Source organism: Pinus tabuliformis, chromosome X (assembly GCF_031772625.1).
Source record: "Pinus tabuliformis cultivar Carrire ecotype Pingquan chromosome X, CPIR1, whole genome shotgun sequence".
NCBI lineage: Eukaryota > Viridiplantae > Streptophyta > Pinopsida > Pinales > Pinaceae > Pinus > Pinus tabuliformis.
The window spans coordinates 1,747,011,232-1,747,033,351 of NC_142308.1; the positions used below are offsets into that span (position 1 = coordinate 1,747,011,232).

At 35.6% G+C, this 22,120-nt stretch overlaps 1 protein-coding gene across 1 annotated transcript in view; it reads right to left on the reverse strand.

The window, feature by feature from the left end:
* Positions 1-276: 276 nt before the first annotated feature.
* Positions 277-22,120, reverse strand: part of LOC149146778 (uncharacterized) — a 74,573-nt gene continuing 52,729 nt past the window's right edge. Inside the window, exons 2-3 of the mRNA XM_089452861.1 lie at positions 637-855; positions 277-408 (exon numbers count right to left, since the gene is read on the reverse strand). Coding sequence (XP_089308987.1) covers positions 277-408; positions 637-855 — 351 coding nt within the window. The remainder of the gene's footprint in view (positions 409-636; positions 856-22,120) is intronic.

The window sequence follows — 22,120 nt, forward strand, 5'->3', positions numbered from 1 at the left end:
CAACTCTACCTGTTTCTTTCCATGATCAACAAGCTTGGCCATCAACATGTAGAGACCATGCTCTCTAACTCTGAGTACAATCCCATCGAACTTAGAGCCTTTGAGCCTAAGTCTTGCATTTCCATCCTGGAACAAGACCTCAAACCCCTTCTTCTCCATCATTGAGATGGAGAGCACATTATATCTGAGTCCTGGTACAAACAGTACATCCTGGACCCGCATCATGCGTCCTGTCTCCATCCTGAATGGCACCACACCTAATCCCCGGATCTCCAACTAGCTCTTGTCTCCCAACACCATGTGCAACTTTGAGTCCCATCCATCTAGAGTCTCAAAACCATCCTGTGATCCTGTCATATGCTTCGTTGCACCACTGTCCATGTACCATCCATCCTTAGTGATAGTACTCTGCTAGAAATGAGAAATCATAGCAAATTCCTCCTCTTACAATCTCTTGGAGAGATCGTCCATCTCTGTTGAAGCAGCAACACTAGAGGCTTGCTTTCCTTTCTTCTTCTCATCATTTCCCTTCTTCTTCATTGGACATCTCGATGAAAAATGACCCATCTCGCCACAATTGAAACACTTGACTTTACTCAAGTCCTTGTGCTTACCCTTCATTCATGATGCAAGTGCCATGTCATCATCTGAAGCTTTCTTCTTCGGCTGAAGATCCTCGTCTCGCAACTCTTCCTGAACAAAGTCATGCCACAACCTATCCCAGTCTGGCAACTTCTCCCTAGCAATGATTCCATTGATGAAGGGATTCCATTCCTCGGTGAACCCTTTCAAGGCAATCCTTATCATATCTCCATCTGAGACAGTCACACCGATGGCAGCAAGCTCATCTTTGACCTGATACAATCTCGTCAGATATGAGGTCACGCTTTATCATCTTGGTGGACTTCAACTTATCCTCCAATACCAATACGCAGTTCTCATTCTTATTCTAGAACAAATTCTGAAGAGATACCCACATCTCATGTGCAGTGTTCTTCCAGGACAAATGAGGTATTAGGGCATCCCTCAAACCATCTAGGATGATCAGTCTCACCATCGAATCCAAATCTTCCCATATTTCCATCTCCTTAGGGTCGGTTGGCTTCTTGATCTCTTTCTCGATAAAATCCCATATCCTGTTGACTTGTAAGATCAACTTGATACTTTCCTTCCATGGAATATAGTTGAACAACCCCTCCAACTTGTCCTCATAATAGATACCTTCCTGCGACTTCAACATTGTAGTGAACCCTTCACTCACAATGTGACCAACTCCCTCTCACGTTGTACTTCACTGCACACAACTCTGGTTTACTTACTTCCAAAGTAGCTCAGACACGCTCTGATACCATGTTTAATTTCCATGACCTTGGGTCTAGGTTAAAGTCTTAAAATCACTAACACTACCAAGCCAAGAATATCAACCATAAACTACTTTGCACAGTGGAAATATAAAGCAGTAAATCACATATGCACAATATGCACAGTTTTAAACAAAATTGTACAATATGTACAATCCCATTCTTTGTTATATTAAACCAAATTATGAATAATAAAATAGTCTATGGTATACAAGATACAATGACAATATTCACTGTAGCTTCTTTGTTGTAAGTTGTCATGTCGGTCCTTGGCTTCCACACTACTCACTAGTAGTGCCTTAGTCCATCAAGGCATTTACACATCAAGACTCCAAGAGGGTTGCCTCCTATCACTGTTGCAAGTCACATTTGCTACAATGAAAATGGGCTCATCAACTGCTCTCTAGGTAGGCCTAATTCCTGATATTCAATCTTCCAGGCTAGAAACAACTTTCATCCATCAAAGTGTTGCTCTTCAGTATCAATCTTCACCCAACCTTCAGCTACTTTTGTCCTTCAAGATAGCTCATATAGGGCTACTTTGGTTAGCCAACTCGCTACCCTCCAACCAGCTCTATGACACCCAATACTTCACTGTTGAATCTACACCTAGGAAGACACATTCCCCCCCGGAATGTCTTCCAATTGGCTCCAACATGCTGCTAGATAAATTGATCCAATATTGGTCAACTCTTTTGACCCAACACATACCAAAACATTGTTGTTTGTGACTCCTACACTACTACAATTTATGGGACTGGTTAGGGCACACAACACAGTCCTTAACCATCCTCAAATCTAGCCCTAAATTTCCCTTATGAAATGTGTTTTTTCTTCAATGGGAGGTTGCCCCTTCACGCTATTATTTTAGGGCATATTCAAGCCCTTAAACACAGACTTATCCTCCTAAAAGACTACAGCATCCTACAGGTGTATAGACAGATTTGTGGCTGCCTCTTATGAGAACTGTCCACCCACCAAATAGCCTCCAAACTAACTTTTTGTCCCTGCCTTGGCTGTGGCCTACAAGAACAGGACTTCGGCCCTCCCACCAACACATTTGTCCTAAAAAACAGACCCCTACACAGACCTTAACCCACCAACGAGTTCTCTTTCTAAGGTATGTGTTGCACAATATTGGATTGTCCAAATGACTCCATATCACTTCATATTTATACACATATGAAGTCTCAACTTCACATTTGAAGTGACACGTCCATTGGCTCTCAAATCGGCCTACTTGACAACCAATAATTACTAGTCAACTTCAAAAATTCATATCTCTCTAATGACAACTCAGATATGGACAATTTTTGATGCGTTGGAATCATCTTTCCGAGCACTATCATCCTCATCCATCACATGTTTTGAATCTATCATGGTTTTTCCCCAAAACACGATGGGTTCCAAAACCCCACACTTGGGTTCCAAGCCCACAAGCTGCCCTTGTGATGCTTTGCCCTCCATACCCTAAACCCTAGGGCTTGGAATACCTCCCAATCTACACAAATCAACATGATGGCCATGGCCAAAGAGGTGTGCATACATAAGAGAAATGACCCATGTGGGAAACAAAAAATAGGCACATTAAGACAATGATAAGATGGGTGTTTCCACTGTTACATAGAGTAATCACCTTTATAGGACTAATACACATTTTCCTTTAAGCCATTTTTCCTAATAAATCGACTTCCATGATGCTTAGATACTAACCTAGGACATAAGAATGTCCATCCGGAGGTATGGAGTTACCACTCACCATGAGACAATTACAAAGCCATAAAACCAAGCACCGTGAAGATGAACTAAGAAGACCGGTCATGACCATCCACCCAAGGGGAAATAGGATACATTTTCACACACCATCCCACATGGCCTACAGAACCATAAATTTCACACATTTGAGCTTTACAAATGGCATGGTCCTTTGTCAATAAAATTGGGGCACCCTTGCTAAAAGAGGGGTAGTTATTCTCTTATTTCTCATATTAAGGAGAATTGCAATAATGAAGCATATGTACACTGAATTGAAGAGTGCATTATATAAATACTCCACACTCCCCTATAATCTATGTTGTAGTGAATTTTGGGGACCAGTAGTTCACCTAAAATAATTATCTTCCTTCTCTTGCATGAGAACTACACCCATGAAGCTTGCATACACTGAATTAAAGATTTTATCTATTCAAAAGGAGACATCACTCCCCTAAAATTTATGTTGCAATGAGTTTTAGGGACAAAAACTTCACTCAAAATAATTATCTTATTTATCTTATATTTAGGAAGATTGCATCAGTGAAGAACATCTTCATTGAATTAGGGAGTGCATTCATTGAGAACTACTCATCACTCCTCTAAGATTCCTATTGCACAAGTTTGTAGGGATTGAGAGGTATCCCCTAATGAATTAAGAAAACAAAAATATATATTAAAAAAGATATCAAGAATTAAATATTTAAATAGAGACAAAAATAGAAATTATAAGATAGGAATAAGATAAATGAGTTATAACACTATATATTCACTCTTTTTAATTTATGCATATGCATTGAATAGTCACCTTTGAAAAACAAGTACATGCATGTAAGCTATAAGTGAATCATTATTTTTTTTAAATGTGTCCATAGTACATACTTGTAAACTAGCATCACACTATTAAAAGCTTAGCCTAATTTTAAACCAAGAGTTGAGCATCTTCACGTCTTTGGTTTGGTATGCTATGCTTTAGTTCCTAAAGGAAAGAGAACTAAGCTGGAGTCTCATAATATGAAGTGTATGATGATTGGATATTCCTATGAGAAGGGATATCAAAGGCTTATCTAATTGTAAGTTTGTTGTAGGTTGAGATTTATCTTTGATGAAACAGAAAATAAAGTTGTTAAGATTGAGAAGCTTATTGATCAATGATACTAAAAAGTGGATAAGAAGAAAAAAAAGGTGAAAAATAAACAAGTAAAGAACATTGGTTTGGAATCGTTTGGACTTCGCCGAAAAATAGAAATGATGAAGAATAAAAAAAAATCACATGATGGTTCTTCTTCATGTGAAAATTAAGAACACAATTCAATTCAAGATGAGAATAGAATGCCTAAGTGGCCCACTCAACTTTTCAAAGATGTAAAATCAAATGAATAAAACAAAACAAATACAAGGAGTTCCACCAAAATGCAAAAAGATTTTGCCTTAATTTTCAATGCTTTTATTGAGCCTTCCACTTTTAAAAATGTATAACATGAAGAATGACAAAAGGCTATGGTTGATGAATCCAACTCTATGATTAAAATTAACAATTGGAAGCTTGTTGATTGTCCTTCAAATGTGAAATATGTTGGATGCAAATGGGTTTACATAATTAAATACAAGTCAAAGGAATGATTGATATGCAGATGACTTTACATAATTAAATACAATTCAAATAGAATGATTGATAGATATAAAGAAACATTAGTTGCTAAGGGTTTGACTCAGAAAGAAGGAATTGTTTACGAAGAAACTACAACAAAGTGGAATATTATAGGGATGGTCATTGCTTTAGCAACTCAAAATGGATGGAAGTTAAATCAGATGGGTGTAAAAAGTGTCTTTCTCAATGGTGATTTGTGAGAAGAAGTCCTACATGACTCCACCTTCATATTTTGAACTCGAAGGAAAAGAACATAAAGTTTGCAAATTTATTAAAGCATTGTATGGTTTAAAGAAAGCTCCTAAAGTTTGGTATACAAAAATAGATAGATCAATGACTTAAAAAATATCCTCTTCGAGGGGGAAACCTCATTTACATTACATAAATGAACAATTCTTGGATGATTCAAATGATAAGACCTCCTTGGTATATATAGGATTCTAAGGGGTCACAATATAATCAGAGTCTACATAACAATAATAATGTAAGGGCACAACAATAACGGTAGTGGGTTTCTATGGGGCACAACGATAACAACATGGGGGATACATGGGCACAACAATAACAATAGGGGGAATACACTAATATTATAGGGACGTAAAGTTTGCAAATTTAGTAAAGCATGGTATGGTTTAAAGCAAGCTCCTAAAGTTTGGTATACAAAAATGGATAAATACCTTCATAAGTGGGTTTTCAAATAATTAAATTTGATGATACCTTGTACATGTGTCTACAAGGTAAAAACATGGTAATGTTAGTAAGTAATATGCTGATGACTTGATTAACTCTAGGAATAATGATAATAATATTGCACAAGTTAAGCAGGAACTACCGGATAGATTTAAAATCACCAACTTTGGGACTACTTCACTATTATTTTCTAATTGATTTGTTGCAAAAACCTAATAATGTTTTTATTTTTCGATGCAAGAATGCATCTTAACTATCGAAAAAACTTACCATGGGAGATTTCAAGTTTGTTCTTACCTCAAATGAGCAAAATTTAGAACTTTCAAAATTTAAGGGGGAAATTGATAAGAGTATTAACTGTAGATAGTCAATTGGTAGCTCAATTTACTTGACAATTACTTGTCCAGATTTGCCAAAAACAAGTAGTATTCTATTAAGCCCTGTATGCATGGTTCATAACATATTGTTTCAAGATTCATACAAGAACCAAGAGACAACCACGGGAATGTAACTAAAAGGGCTCTTAGATACATTCAAGGTACAAAAGATCATGGCCTTATATATAAGAAGAAAAAAAATTGCACTTACTCAATATTTAGAGGTTAATTTTCTCAAAAATATCAATGATAGGGCATTGACATCATATTATTTAATGCATGCGATCAACGGTAATTTCATGGAGTTGCAAGAAGCAAACTATAGTTGCAGATTCTTCATGAAAATCATAATATATTTGAGCATGGAAAGCGACATTTGATAGTCTAATTATATAGCGTGTTAAAGGATCTTGAAGTTTTTCAATCAGAAGCCAATTTTTTATTGATTGATAGTCAATTAGAAATAAAACTTCCTAAAAATTTAGTTTTTCATTCCAAAACATTGCATGTTGACATCAAGTATATTTACAAAACATTCTTCACAAAGGACATCATCAAACTAAAGTATTGTCCTTTTGAAGATCAGACATCAGACATTTTCACGAAACCCCTAGGAAAAATAAAATTTATTAAGTTTAGAATTCAACTTGGCATTTGTTCAAATGTACTTTTGAATCAAATGAGGGAATGTTAGCAATGATGATCCTAAAGTACTTCTAAACTTGGTCTTATCTTAGGATTAATAATTAGAAGAAAAATGCATTATAGAATTATTGAACATAAACACTTGTCATCTTCATATTGTTGATTTTTATGGTGTCTTCTATACAGATAATTACTTCTAATGATTTCCACTTTTCCACATCCTTATTTATTACTAATTATTCCATCATTAAGCAATAATACAAAAAACATCAACAATATATGATATTAGGATCATGAATAGACAACCACACAAAGAACACAAAAGTTTACCCTGGGAAAACCCACATGGGGGGGAATCCCAACAATCCTTCCTTATAAAATCAATGCAACAAGAGACATCAAAGTTATAGAAAAACTAACCATTATAGAAGCAAGATGACCATCCACCAAGAACAAAGCCAACCCTCCACAAATTCCAAGACAAGTATCCTCAAATCTGTCCACAGGATCTCTACAACAAGGTTTGCTTCAGGTCTACAAGAGGGCTGAAATTCAGCCTGCAACATGGCCTCATCGCACTATACCACCGAAAGTATACCACTAAAACTTATATAGAACTCAACCTCCTTTGTCTATTAGAGCTAGGGTAAATAAAGTGTATTTCTTCATTCTATTTTCGGCCTTTATACTCATTTTCTTCTTCGCTTAGAATAGAGATATGAGCATAATCCAAAGTGATCTTGGAAGGAGATCAAATGGACTACTTATAGCCTTCTTCAAGTGATGTGAATGGGTATCTCTTTGGGGAGGTCGACACGATGGCTTGGAAAGCCAACTTGGTCACTTATTGAGGAAAAAATACAAATTGAAAGTTCAAATTTTTCTTTTGCCACAGTGATGGAGAACAATACCTTTCAACCCATGATATGTTATAAGATGTCTATATTAAATTTAGCTTAAGAGACATAGATGAAGAGCTTATTCCACTGAGAGACACTCTCCATCCCAGTATGGTATAGATGTTGTCATGTCCTATTAAACATTTTGACTCAGTCAAAATTAAATTAAATAAAAAGTTAATTAAATTTAAAAAACAATATAAAATAAAAAACTTTGTTTTTATATTGGTCGATGAAGAGCCTTTTGGGCAAGGCACTGGAGCAGGTTGTGATAAACATGGCAGCGGCAGTCCAAAGCATCACGGACTACCATAAGGAGTTCTAGAAACTCAACTTCCAATTGCAGAATCAGGATGGTCGCCTCAAGAGAATTGAAGACCATATCCCGTGCATCTGTACTTCGACAAAACTCCCCACTCGAATGTGAAGGATCTGGCTCCGGTCGAGTCAGTTTCAGCTGAGGGCGCTGACTAGTTTTCTTGCTGATCTCTCTCTGTTTTTTTGAATAATAGTATGCGTCTAGCTTTTACATTTCAATATGTTGTAATTATCGTTGAAGGCACTATAGATTTTAGATATAGTCTAGACTTGCAGGCATATCTAGTCTGGTGTGACAAACTCCTTATCTTTTGCTACTAGTTGGCCTATAATGTTGTTAGGTGGTTGGTTAACTTGGTTTCCCTATGGGCAAGTTCTGACCACTTAACTAACTGTTATCTTGTTGTAATTTTATTTTAAAGTAATGAAAAGGAAGGCACTACCAAGCTTACAACCTGAAGGGATCTACTCGTCGGCTAAACAAGCAAGACCTAACCCCAAGGGCGTCGAGGAGATTTCACCCCATGACCTCCCAATTGGAGAAATACTTAACAACGGGAACTCGACCAACTGAACTAACCCTTAGGGATTTTGTAGTGTCTTGTTTAACATTTTGACTTGCTTGAAATAAAATAAAATTAAAATTAAATAAAAAAACATAAAGTTAATAACTATATTTACAATTATAATTATAATTGATTATAATTAATAATTAAATCATTCTAGATCCATCTTAACTCCAGATCAGCCAAGTACTGAGAGGGATCAAATCTCTTGAAACTTTAAAAGTCATTTGCATCTCAAACAATTTGATCCCTCTCGGTGCTTGGTAGATTCGGAGTTAAGATGGATCTACACTGGTTTATACTATTTTCCCCTCATGCGAGTTTGAATTAGTTTGTAGCGCTCACATCAGTTATATAATATCATTTTCCTTATTAATAAAATTGTGCCCAATGCCCTGGGGAGGCAGGAGCATGAGGGGTTGGTTTTCACGTCGATGAAGAAAAATAGATTCAATATGCCTAGGGTTTGAAGATTTAATCTAACAACCAAGCAAACTTCTTAGATTTGTGGTATGGATTAGACTTGGAAATATCTAGAAATATTTAGCAATTATTGGTTTTTGGAGTTTTGATGGTCATCATACAACAAGTTTGTAAGATTAAAGAGGATCTTGCTCAAAATCATTCCCCCACCCTAAATAAACTCAAATTGCAAATTAAAAGTTTGAGAAAATTGAATTTTTTCATGTAAAAAGACATCTAAATTTGGAGGCAGACTCTTTCGCAAACAAGGGTGTCTCCTTTAAACAAGGAGTGTTGGTCTAGAATGGCAACAACATAGTCTTTAAACCCATTCCATGAAATTCCCATTCTCAATTCAAATCTCAGGATTAATAATTAAAAATAAGTGTGGATGGGAACGGTCGATTTTCCGACACAAATATGTCATAATCCACCAAGGAATGTCGAGCATGATTATTGTTCCATACATTCTTTGGTGGCCCTCTCATTTATTTGAAGGATGGAATCGTTCTCCCACTTGGCCTCTCCTTGCAATAGGTGTCACAACAGGGACAGGTGGTCTCTAAATCAGCTTGTTATTAAATTCATGGGGATCTAGTGCACTCACTCTTGCATTCATGAGATGTGACATACACGCTCAAGTTGCTCGATCTTAATGGAGAAGGTCACAAATTATAGAGCCAATAACTCATTGATGGTATGTCTTGTCTAGCCATTGCAAGGGATTAATTAACATATGGGAAATGTCACAGTAACCAATGGACTCGAGTTTGGCTTGCATGTTTATAAACAAAGGTGGTGGTGTATTGTTCCCCCAAGAATATTGGTTTGGCATATCATATTTGTTAAAGGAGGCAAGGTCACGAGTGCAAAGGTATGCATGGAGCACCAAACCACTGCTGAGAAAGATGAAATTCTCAGTCGCTTGGCTCAGCTGGTGACATCAGTCAATTTCATTATGTCTTTGCTTTCTGAACAAGGGGAAATGGTGTTGGTCGAATCTCGAGCACATTTAACACTTTTGAACCAAAGAATTAGGTTGATGCAGTCGAAGTTGGACAGATTACAAGTGGTTGTTGAGAGATTAAGTTTAATGTTGGGAATCACATCGCCTTCAATTGGAACTGTTGCATCTAGAGTTATATTGGAAGCGAATGTAGAAAGCGATAAGCATTAGGGAAAGGTAACCACACAACAGGAGGAGGCAGTTGAGGCAGTGAATGAGAATATTTCTTCCCTCCCACAGATAAGGCAATGTTAAGATTGTATGCATCCCTACTTCTAAAGTGGATAATGATGGATAGTTTCTTTTTTAGCTTCTTTTTAGGTTATGCAAATACCAAGTCATATTAGGAGTTTTTTTCGCAAACATATAAGTTAAGCCAACTTACAATATAAGTATCTAGTCATAGAATTAGAAAATCTAATCCTTTTTAGGCACTTCTAAGTTTAAAGGAAGAAGAATTACTCAGAGATGTAAAAGCAAACCAAATCGATTTAATAGAAAAATCAATAATTGTTTCTTTAAAAAAGAAAAAATGTGCCCAAGGACATGTTGGTATCATGTACTACTAAAAATAAATTACTTCAAATAATCCCAACAGGCATAAATGAATTTCTTCAATTTCCACTCAGAATATTATCTTTGAATCATGCATTGGGTAGTTTGTTATTATATTACTGTTGGATAGAGTTTTAACTTTCACCCCTTTATGGAAAAACTATACAACCAAAAGGAATCCTAGCTAGAAGGTTATATCAACATTTTTATATGGTTGGGTAAAGTTTTGTCTAGCAACAGTTTTTTACTATTGTCTAAATTTTTGCCCCTCTTAACACAAAATATAATAAAGACAAACATATATCAATATGTTAATATATTCAGTGTTTTCAATTTATGCTAGCTACTGAAATCTTTCTTTTTGAAAATATGTTTATACAACATTATTTATCCTGCATGTGATACTAGCAATCCATGTTTGGTTGTGTGATATGGGGTGTTGAGTATCCAAAATGTCATCTTTTTCATTCTCTTTTCATTCACTTTTAACCATATTCCACTATCCTATAACTTTACATTAAGACCAATTTTATGATTATATATGGATTTAGACTTATTATTCTACAAAGCATTTATTTTAATGTTTTGAGTGAATTTATAATTAAATATTAAAAAAATATGTTTTCACTTCTATTTAAAAATTGGATGAATTTTGTGATGTTTGTAGGCATATATGAAGATTCCAACAAAAGTCATATTTGGCCTTTAAGTCTCAAATTTGAATTTCCTCTTCAAACTCTTTAAAACTTGAAGAAGATTTGAGATCATTGATCAAACACATTTCATGGAGAAGAATCATGGAAATTTTTGTAAGTGTCTACTATGAAATATGTTAAAGATTTGTGAGAGGATATGAAGAGATATTACCTGCTAGAAGTTAACACATGGTTGTAACTACATGAAATATTTGTGAATCTAAGATAGATATATGGATCTATGAAAAAATTGTGGATCTACATTTATTAAATAGTTATCTTAATTTTTGTATAAATACGAGTGTTTTCCCCATTCAAAAGGAAAAACTCTTGAAACATAATTTCAAACTATGATGGAATAACACACATTTGATAAATTCTATAGTTATCTTAATTTTTGTATAAATACGAGTGTTTTCCCCATTCAAAAGGAAAAACTCTTGAAACATAATTTCAAACTATGATGGAATAACACACATTTGCTAAATTCTTGTATTATTTAGTTTATAGTTTATATTCTTGTTTTGTTGTATGATGTAGTTTTATAATTAATGTAGTTTATATTAATTTTCTTATGTTTTAAATTAGTTTTTTTGCAAATTAGCAGTAGCACTTTGCTTAGTGTTGCAATTGTGAACTTTCAACACTTGATCAAAGATGGTGATTTAGATTCGCAACAATTTTCAAGCAGACAACTTCTGATGCAATTTATGGGCAAATTAAAATAACTCTCGAAAAACTAAAACATGGGTTTTGTGCAGAATGAGCCACTTTAGGTGGCACAAGAATTTCTTCAAAATAGTGCACGATTTTGAAGATATTTGTGGATCTTTCAAATGTATTTTCCCAGATTTCGTGTTGCGGCCAGCAAATGTGACAATAGAAAAAAGAACTTGAACTATCCATCAAATTAAGAAAGAAATTGTTTATTTTGAACCTAAACAATTTAGTTTCTAAAGTCACCACAATTCTCTAATCTTTTTAATTAAGAAATAATTTACATTACAATGATCAATTAAGATTTGATTTATTTACGTGTTATATATACTTTCTTTTCAGATTTATAATTGTCACTTCATTTTTTTCCATATTGCAATTAAGCGCTTGATAAATATAAAAATACAAAAAGATTTAAATTCTAAAGCATTTTCATTTGTGATTAGAGTTATTTGTTTTCATAGACTAAGAGTTTGATTTCATAAAAATAGATTTCAAATGTTTTCTAGAATAAATTTACAAGTTTTCATAGAATAAATTTATTCGGTTTTATAGATTAGATATTTTCATGTTTTAATAGATTAAATTTACCTGTTTCATAGCTTAAGATTTCATGCTTTCATAGACGGTTTGCATGCTTTCATAGATTAGATGTGTATGTTTTTCTAGATTAGTATTTCATTTCATGTCATTTTATTTGTTTTTATAAAGTAAAACTTTCTTTCATTGCAATGTATTTCTATTAGAATTGAAAGCTAAACCCCTAGCATATATTATGTGTATACTTCACAAATCTACGTACCTGGATTGACAATTTAATATAAAATAATTTAAAGCACAATTAAATTACCTAACATGGGGCTTGTTATCATGCATTATGTTTTAAGTCAATATACACAAATGAGTACCTTCAGATATTACCAACATGCATAGATGAATTCCTTCAATTTCAGCCTCAAAATCATCAATCGTCTTCGAATGGGGCACTGGGTAGTTTCTTTTTCTTTTTTAACTAAAACAGCAATTCTTAGACACCACTTTTGAGAGGGGTTGCCTGGACATTCTGGGAAGAATCAGTAGATAGTTGGGTGTCCCAATGGTATTAGAGACATCCATGGAACATCCTCAATTTCCCATTCGAGTTATACCTAAACAAAAATTGTCATTCATGGTTGTTTATTTCAATCCTTTAGTTGACATGTATGTGCAAAACAAACATTGAAAGACAACTTGTTCCCACTCTAAGTTTATAATGGAAATTAAACTGAATAATAATAACCAATAATTTTAAACAGAGACTGGCTACAAAAAGACATGCAATCAGAAATGCAGATCAAATCATTTGGATTCATCTTCAGAAGATGATTGACAGACGGGCAAGTAATAAGTATCTAATTGCCAGTATTTTTGCTTGACACCCTTCCATACATTTTCATCCAAGCAATCTTTTACCGGTAAGAGGATAAACTGGGTGGTGTAACCTAGATGTGCAAGCTCAAGTGCAACTAATTGACAGTAAACTACATGAAAAAATGCATTATCTCCACAAAGGCCATTGAAAAAAGAGTAAATGCCTCCAGGCTTTAGTAGTTTTGGGAGAAACTCATGGAACTCCTTCATATCTTCATAATACTCACCATATGTATCAAAAAACACCCCTGCACAAAGAGAAAAACACTTGTCAAGTAGCATACATCATATAATTTGTTTGGGAGGACTCAGCAATTGAATAATGTAAAAGTATAGTCCATCAAATTGCGTCTGTGACCATGATTCAAGAAAAAACTGTGCGCTTGTTTATACAAAGAGGTTTACAATATAGAGAACTTCACCATGATTTGAGAGATCAAATGTTGGTATAAAGTTATGTAATAAAGTATTTTGATTTTACAAGAATTTAACTCAACCAAAAGCTGCGGCACTTATGAATCACACCCACTAACAAAACAGGCAAATACAGTTTGTCCAATCAATATCTAAAAAATGAAATGTGTTCCTGTCCAGTAAGCACAATTTCCCATCTCTAAGGTCGGAAAAAGAAAAAATTGATCTATATAATGCAGTATATCATTAGTATAAACATGGAAAGCAGCTGCCAAAGTTAGTTCCCAAAGTCCAAATCTTCATGCACAATTTTCTGACAAAACACAGTTGCAGGAGAAAACTTCTCTCAAGAATACAAACATAGATGCCACACACTGTTCAATTAACAATGTCCTCTTGAAATACTTCAAAGTTCAAAGTACTAACGACAGAAGAGCAGACAATCTTTCCAATAATAAATCAATGGCACTACTATGAATATTCACACAAGCTGCAAAAATGTGCTGTCGACTATGTCGCCCCAGTTAAAAACAACCTCATAGCCATGGCAACAAGAAAGCAGTTTTCAATATATACATCCACGTCTTTAGTTTGATAGAGTCAATGTGGTATCATGATCATATTATAATGTACATGGTATTACTCAATTAGTGGTCATCACATTTACTTAGTTACGTAATTTCGGTAGCCATCAATGTTCGTCTCCATCTGTCTTTATTTTAAAGACAAGATATATGTAACTTCAAGACTTTCAACAGAAAATCATGGATCCGAGAAACTCTGTCAATAACTTGCACTTGAGATTGGTGTATGGGATTACATTTCAGCTGTGGGAGTGACCTGCCGGGTTTTCAAGAGAGAAAATACTAGTTCTGAACATCAATTGCAGCATTTAACAATCTGTACTTCTGCAGATCTAATTTGGGCATTATATTTGATCAGATATAGATCAAAATTTTACAGTTTAAAGGGCTAAATATTTTACTGTAGGCAGTAGAGTGAATATAGTTGCATGAAAGCAGGCAAAACATTCAGAAAAAAGAATGGTATCCAACAACTACAGAGAGATCTCGATCAGGCAACGCTAGGAACCCCAGAAAAGAAAAGGAAACGACTGAAAGGAAATGGCATAAAAACACTAAGAAATTGAAAAAATCAAAATTCAGCGAAGTTTATCGAAGAATTCAGTCAAAAGTTGGAAGCATGCATTGCAAGTTTCAGTTTTGGCTATGATGTACAATATATGACATTTTCTTCAAGTATTGAAACTTCATATTAGACAGACAGTGTTCACTGATCTTGCATTGTTATATGTTATGTTTGGATACTTTTGTGGAAGCTGCTGGGCAGTTGTTAGTGAGAAGAAAATTGAGGATTTTTTCATTGGGCAGGAGAACCTCCCACACTGGCTGGATTAGAAATGGAAGTGGATAAGACCTGGGGCGATCATTCAGTAGTTGGGGATCGCTTTGGCATTCAGATTTCTCTTGCAGATCAATGGAGGTGGCTCATGAGCAAATTCGAAAAGAAGCTTCACGCTTCGTCCACTCTCAACTTACCATTTGCTGGGAGACTTATAGTTATGGGCATAATCTTAGCAATACGACGCTTGTATTACTCCTCATGTCTCTTCCCTTCTCAAGCAGCCGATAAAGCTTTAGATTGTGCTCTCAGAAGATTTCTCTAGGGCAAGCAGGGGGGTAAATCGGAGCTTTCTTTTGTGGTATGGGACATATGTACCTTACCCTGAGATCAAGAATGTTTCGGCCTTCCCAAGTTTAAAGCCCAAGGGGTAGCCCTTGCCAGAAAATGGAAGAAACAGGCAGTGGAATGGGTTGCCCCTTGGCTGGTTTTAGTGCGTCACCAAATCCAGTGAGGCTCAGCGTATGGGAGGGATTGAAGGTCCTTTTCAGACATGGGACATCATCGATAATGCAAAGGCATGGGAGACACGGTTTCATTCAATCTCAAGTTTCGTTCTGATCACAAGAGAATGGGAGGCACAGCAGACAGTCTCCAGATTTCTTTCATGGCAGTTTGAGGAACCTTGTGATGTTTGGGATCTAACATCCCAGCCAATCTGAACGTTCCAGTCTTCAGGGGACCAGGTTGGATGCTCACCAAATTACGTAGGTAAAAGGTTGACTAGGAAAGGCTTGTTTGAACATTTCCCTGGAAAAACATGTGCAACGATGACACCCAGGATCGGCACACATGGAGGACTCCAAACCACACTCAGAAGCTATCTGGTGCCAACAGCATTGTTTTAGATGGTCTTCATTGTATGATTCCAGAAAGTTTTTTATATAAAATACAAATGCATGGGAAAGTCTCCCTATCGAGGGATTGGCAATGGAGGAGTGGGAATCCTATGTATATCTATAAGACTAAGGATCATTATGGGCTAATTAGGCACTCATCTGACCTTGGTACCCACTTAAATAAAAGATGGGAGCTTAGAGATCCAGTGGTGCAATGGATGAGGAGCTGTCAAACCATTTGGAAGGTTCATACTCCTTTCAAAGATAAAGTTTGGGGGTTGGTTGTTGCTTCATCAAGGATTGGTTGTCAAGAGTAGGCTGTACAAAGTTGGCATTATTGATTTGGCATTTGCCTAGTGCTGTAAGGATGAGATAGGTCAACATATGTTTTGGAAATGTCAAACTGCCAGAGTTTTCTGGACATGTTTTCGAGTTGAATTTCATTCCCCTTTTGTAGAACCACTCTCATGGTTGGGGCTCCTCCTCAGGGACACTTGGATGGTTATGGACAGTTGCCAATTTTCCTTGTGTTGAAATATTGTTGTAAAGTTACATTCAATGAGGATCCTCACCATTTTACCTTTAGGCAATTTGAGAAACTTTAAGCAAGAGTTGGCTTTACTCCTAAGAGAGAACCTCAATGCATTCTGTTGTGATGTTGAGTCCGTCTCTGCTAGGGCCCAGGTTCATATGTCAGCGTTTCTAGATTTTGTAGACAAGGACTTTCTCGGCACCCCTGTTGTCTGATTGTTGTAACCAGCTAGAAGCTCGATGTACTTAATTGTCCTCCGAATAACGTATGAAACATTTTCAGAAAATAAAAATAACATTACATTGGACCACTAAAGGGGCACCTCTCGGTTGAGTTGTCAAGAGTTGTTCCATGGGAACAATGTTCCAGTTATTAAGTTGCCACAGCAGAAAGAACAATAAAGACACAATGGAAATTGCTTAAAAACACAATGCAATTGGAAAAAATTAAAATCCAGCCAAGTTTATGGAAGAAATTAGTGATAAGTTGGACGTAAGCATTCCAAGTTTCAGATTTCACTATGACATACACTATCTGTCACTTCACATTAGACAAATAGCATTCATCAAGATTCGTGAATACAAAGGAATTGAAATTGCATTGTACACAAAAAAGGCATCTCTATATTGAGATTGCAAGAGCCTTTCCTGGGGAAAATTGTTCCAGATGTTAAGATGCCATAGCCCATAGCATAAGCTTGGAAGGAAATCTCCCTTCTAATTGCAATCTCATTTTTTAGAAGGTATATTTTCTTAATCAAGGAAGATGGCAAAAGTCTCAATTATGAAAAGACAATGATTCCTATTTCTTTTGAATCTATTTGAGACAAAATGAAGAAAATTTTCCTTCATCCTTAGGAGAAAATGATTGCCTTTCTTACCTACAAGGAGAAAACCACCAAGAAGGTACTTCCAAACGAAGTGTTGGGGTCCCACCCTAATTCCCATAGTTAGGTGATAGGTTGTCACTTAATGTATCATGGCCATCTCTACTAGATAAGACCCACTGGTTAATTCAAGTGTGGAATCAATAAATGTAAGGTGGCCTCATTAAAGAAGGTCGATTAATTGGTTGTTGTAGCCTTGTTAATGAAGGGCCACAGGGTGGTTAGGGTTTTGGCCTTGTTAGAAACTATTTAGAGTACTAAATAGTAGAAACTATGTAATTGGGTATGAAAGTATTTTGATATTGTATTGGAGCTCTGCTCAATTGGGGTTGCCTTTAAAAAAGGTAAATGAGCATTGCTTTTTATTCAGAATATCCATAAAGGTTTGCCTATTTTTGTTGTTTCAATACTTCGGTTCTATTTATTTGCTTTCCACATTTATATTTTTGTCTATGCCTCTCTAATTATTATGTTTCCGCTATCAAGAAACACCACCAGTGGAATTAGAGCATGTTCTTGTGCTAGCATGTGCCCAAATTTTAGACAATTTTTATTTTAAGGCCAGAGAGGTGTTTAGCCATCTTAAACCATAGAGAACTATCATTTAGCAGGTAAAAGTTGTGAAATATACATACAAGGAATACAAGTGAGGTCACTTGATTGGATGCCCTTGTACACCTTTATTGGTAGCTCACTAGTATTGCGTTAGATAGAATCTGTCTGTGGATTTGATCTCCCATATACCCTTGGATATATTGAATACCCCCTGGGCACACCTAAAACCATTATTACATAAACTTTCAAGCAATCTTGTAGCTATAGCACACCAAGAACAACACTCAGGGAAATCACTCATACATGTCAGAATCAAGTAGTACGATTAAAGGTACAGTTTATCCTGTTTAGTTATCTTCATGAAAAACTCAACCCAATAATATCTTGGGAAACCCTTCAACATATCAAAGTGTTAAAGCCCTTGTCACTCTTCTATTCTTACGACCCTATAAACCCTAGCCTCTACAACTTGGATAGTGGTAAAAAACAATTTTGATATATCAGAGAGCTATAGCCCTTGTCACTCCTCTGCTCTTATGACCCTGCAAATCCTAGCCTCTTGTTATCATGCAAATATGTATTGACAAACCTGCATGACACTTTTAGACAATCAACCCTATCATGATTGAAAGTCTCTCCGTTCAGATTGGTGTTTTCAAGTCTCTGGGGGGTGTCCCTAAATGATGTATGCTATTATCCACTTAATATTCCTGCATAAAACTTCAATTTGATTAGCATACAACAAAGCTTCACTTTTGACTTGCTGATAAGCAACCAAAAGTGAAGTAATTATTTAAAATGAAATTTGTAATGGTTGAAATTAGATTTTTGAAAGTAATAGTAGCAACGAAATTGAAAGTGATGCAAGAAACAAATGTGCGCCTCGAGTGAAATAATTCAAAACAAGTGCACTTCAATATACCATCACACTGCATAAAAAATCATTCAATGGCCTCCAATACATTCAAAGAGTTAGAATCAAACATAATTGAATAAAATCACAAATTACCCAAGAAGTTGGTTGCACCATAATGAATATTAAGTGACAAATTAATGTGAGTTCCTTCGCTTGTTGTGTAGGTAGTCGTCTGAGAGACTAGAACACAGGAAAGTGAAATCTACGCTGCTACCAAAGCATCTAATAAAAATTGTCCAACCCTTGTACTGGTGCTCTAATATGCATATATGGAAGAAACATTTCCTCCCTTAAACTAGTTGATCCAATGGCTCAAAGCAAGGAAAATTTGAAAATGCCAAAAGCTTTGTAAGTACAACCAACCTTTCTTCCTTTTTCACTTTCAATTATTTTGGCAAAAACACAAAATTTGCTTTCTTTGCTCCACTTCTTGAGTAGAAACATAAACAAAATCTACTTTATTTGCTTCACTTCTTGAGTGGAAACATCAACAAAATTTGTTTTTCACATCTCCTCATTGAATTGGAAATATCTCGCTTTTCCTCTAGCTTTACTCAGGAAGACATTTAGTAAAAGCTCCCATTCTCTCATTAAAACTATTTGAATCCTTTTCCATGTGATTAATTAATTAAATAAAAATTTAATTATTTCACAACTTATGACTTCAACTTTGAAGTCATAATCCTTGAAAAAATTATACAAAGATATGATTTATATTGACGCCAAGTGTAGATTTAAGACAAAAGCCAATGGCAAAAATGCTACTCAACTTCTCACTTTTCCATGAAAAGGAAGCTCAGACCACCCCTCAGTTGCTAGCTAGGAACCATGACCAACACCTACACCTACCAAATATATAAGCTTACTAATTATATACATGCCTAAAAAGGAAATCTTCACCAAAAGAAAAAAAGAACGAAAGTACAACTTTTGGCCAAAATGACATAATGCGCCATAATAACAAAAAATCACAAAAGCTAAGGAAAAAAGTGTCATTCTAGATCTGGGTGAAAACAGTCCCATTAGACGCACTTTTCACCAAGATCAAGAAGTAGTCAAATTTGATATGTGGGCCCCTGATGGTATGAATATCGAAAAAGAAGAGCTTCCTAAAATAGCAGTTTTCTAAAATATGACAAAACTGAAAATATAAGGTCCTCTGATTGATTATTATGCCATGAAGCATCTAGAAATAGACTAGTGTGATTGAGTCTCAGTGGACTGTAACCCTTCAATAGTAAGAAGTGCTATTGGGGTTAACACTAAAGACTCGAGGGGACGATGTCTCCTTATGGGATGTCGAGAACCACTAAATCTCTATATTTTGAAACTGTGCCATTGGTCAATGAGAAATGACCTGTCAATAATTGTCTATCCACTGGGCTATGAAGTCAACTACATGGTATCTATGTTTCTCAACTGAAAATATCATAATGACCATGCCTACCCATCTGCAACCTGCAATGCATCTCGACAGTACACTCCTCCCACTAGGAAATGAGCTGAAGATGACAACTGGGAGAAAGTCATCTAGTCATGTTCCAGTGATGAAAACATCTGCTAGACACAAAGGAACCCACCAATAAGGCTAATGGGTTCTAAGGTACGAGTACAACTCATCGGTATGAAAAAATGATCTGAGGTTGAACCCTTAATGTAGATCATCCAATAAGGGCCCAATAATGCTCAACCCTATTAGATATGAGATGATCGCAAATAAGGCTACGATGATCAAGGTACTCTAGCTTCTAGATCAATCCCCAGATGATGCGTCAGAGTCTATATGGAATGATCTACGAAGAGAGAAGCAATGATGAAAACCTCTTCCACGACATGAAGCATAAAATCATGTAAGTACAAGTATGTGATGTCATATCTCTAAGGTTGGATGAGGCACATAACCAAGGACAACTGACTCAAAAGTGAATGAATAAAGAGACTATACCATAAAATGACTGAAGACACTTACTATAGTCTCTTTAACACTACCCATGCCTACTAAGATCAAATGAGCAAACTATATGGAAGATTAGCCTCATCTAAGCTTGACCATAGGTGACTTTGCAACACAAGAGGAAGTTGTCATGTGATATCAAATTGGAAAATTTCAACTCTGGGCAATGTCATTAGCTGAAAATGGAGACAAAATCAAGGAAGATAAAGGGCTAAATGATACTTGAAGTTCTGCAATACAACCAACTGTGATTCTCAATGAAAATAGATGAATGTAATAATAAAAGGATTTGAAATAAATGACAAAACGAGAATCTAAAATTAAAAAACAACAAACTGAAATGATTCAATACCCAACAGAAACCCTTTTTTTATTTCTTATTTATTATGATTTTTTTTTAAATAATCATGGAAAGTATAATTTAAGTTTTTGTCCATTAATTGGCAGCTCCTCTCTTATGCCATCCAAGTTGGAAAGATAAAGGGTGTTGGGACCTGTGTTGCATTAATGAGGTATGGTCCCAACCACAAATTGTAAAACTTGCCATGGTCTCTAGGTTTTACATTTCTTTTATCCCACAACAAGACCAAATCGCCTACCTATTCATTCAAAGCAGATTTGTTAGTCCCTACAAAAACGTCAAATTTATCAAATAACCTTTCTAAAGGGATCAAAAATTTTAGAATCTTCCTTCACATTGTCAACTAAGTGGCAAGAAAAATCATCAATAGAATTAAGAAAATTGAAAATATGCCTCTCATTTTTGAAAACTTGCCAACAACCAATATTGTTAGGAATAGAAGGTCTAAAAATTACCTCAACCAAGTATCCAATATAAGGGATGGATACACATGGTTGAAAAGATGTTGCAGATGACGCCATGGAATCTGCCAACTTGTTCAAGCTTCGTGGGACAACAATAATGCCAAATGCCTGAAAACAACCAATTCCATCCCAAATGGCTTCCCTATATCTTTTGAGTCTAGGATTCCTTGTTTCACCTAAATTCTTTACTTGTTTTATCACAAGTTCATAATCCCCTTTCACTTTTAATAGTTTGATGCCCATCTTTCATGCAGATTCAAGACCCAACAATAAAGCCTCGTACTCGACTACATTGTTAATACAATCAAATTCTAAACGAAACAAAAATGGAGAAATAATACCTATTGGGGATGTGAAAACAACCCTGCCCCTGCTCTTGATTTGGACACTGCACTGTCAAAAAGCATACTCAACAAATTATTTGTCAATTTCTCATCAACAATTTCATGGGGTATAATTGATTCATCATGGTCATCCATCACCACATATGTTCCCAACTCAAGCTTGGATACCTCAGGATACAAAGATTCATTATCTAGTTGTTGTGGGTTTTCAACATTATGCATCATCTTTTCACGAAACAATCTTACCGTGTAGTTTAGGGCAACAGGGATGTCAGCATATGACTAGTCCATTTGAATGCTACCTCTTGCATTAGTTTCCCACATCCTAG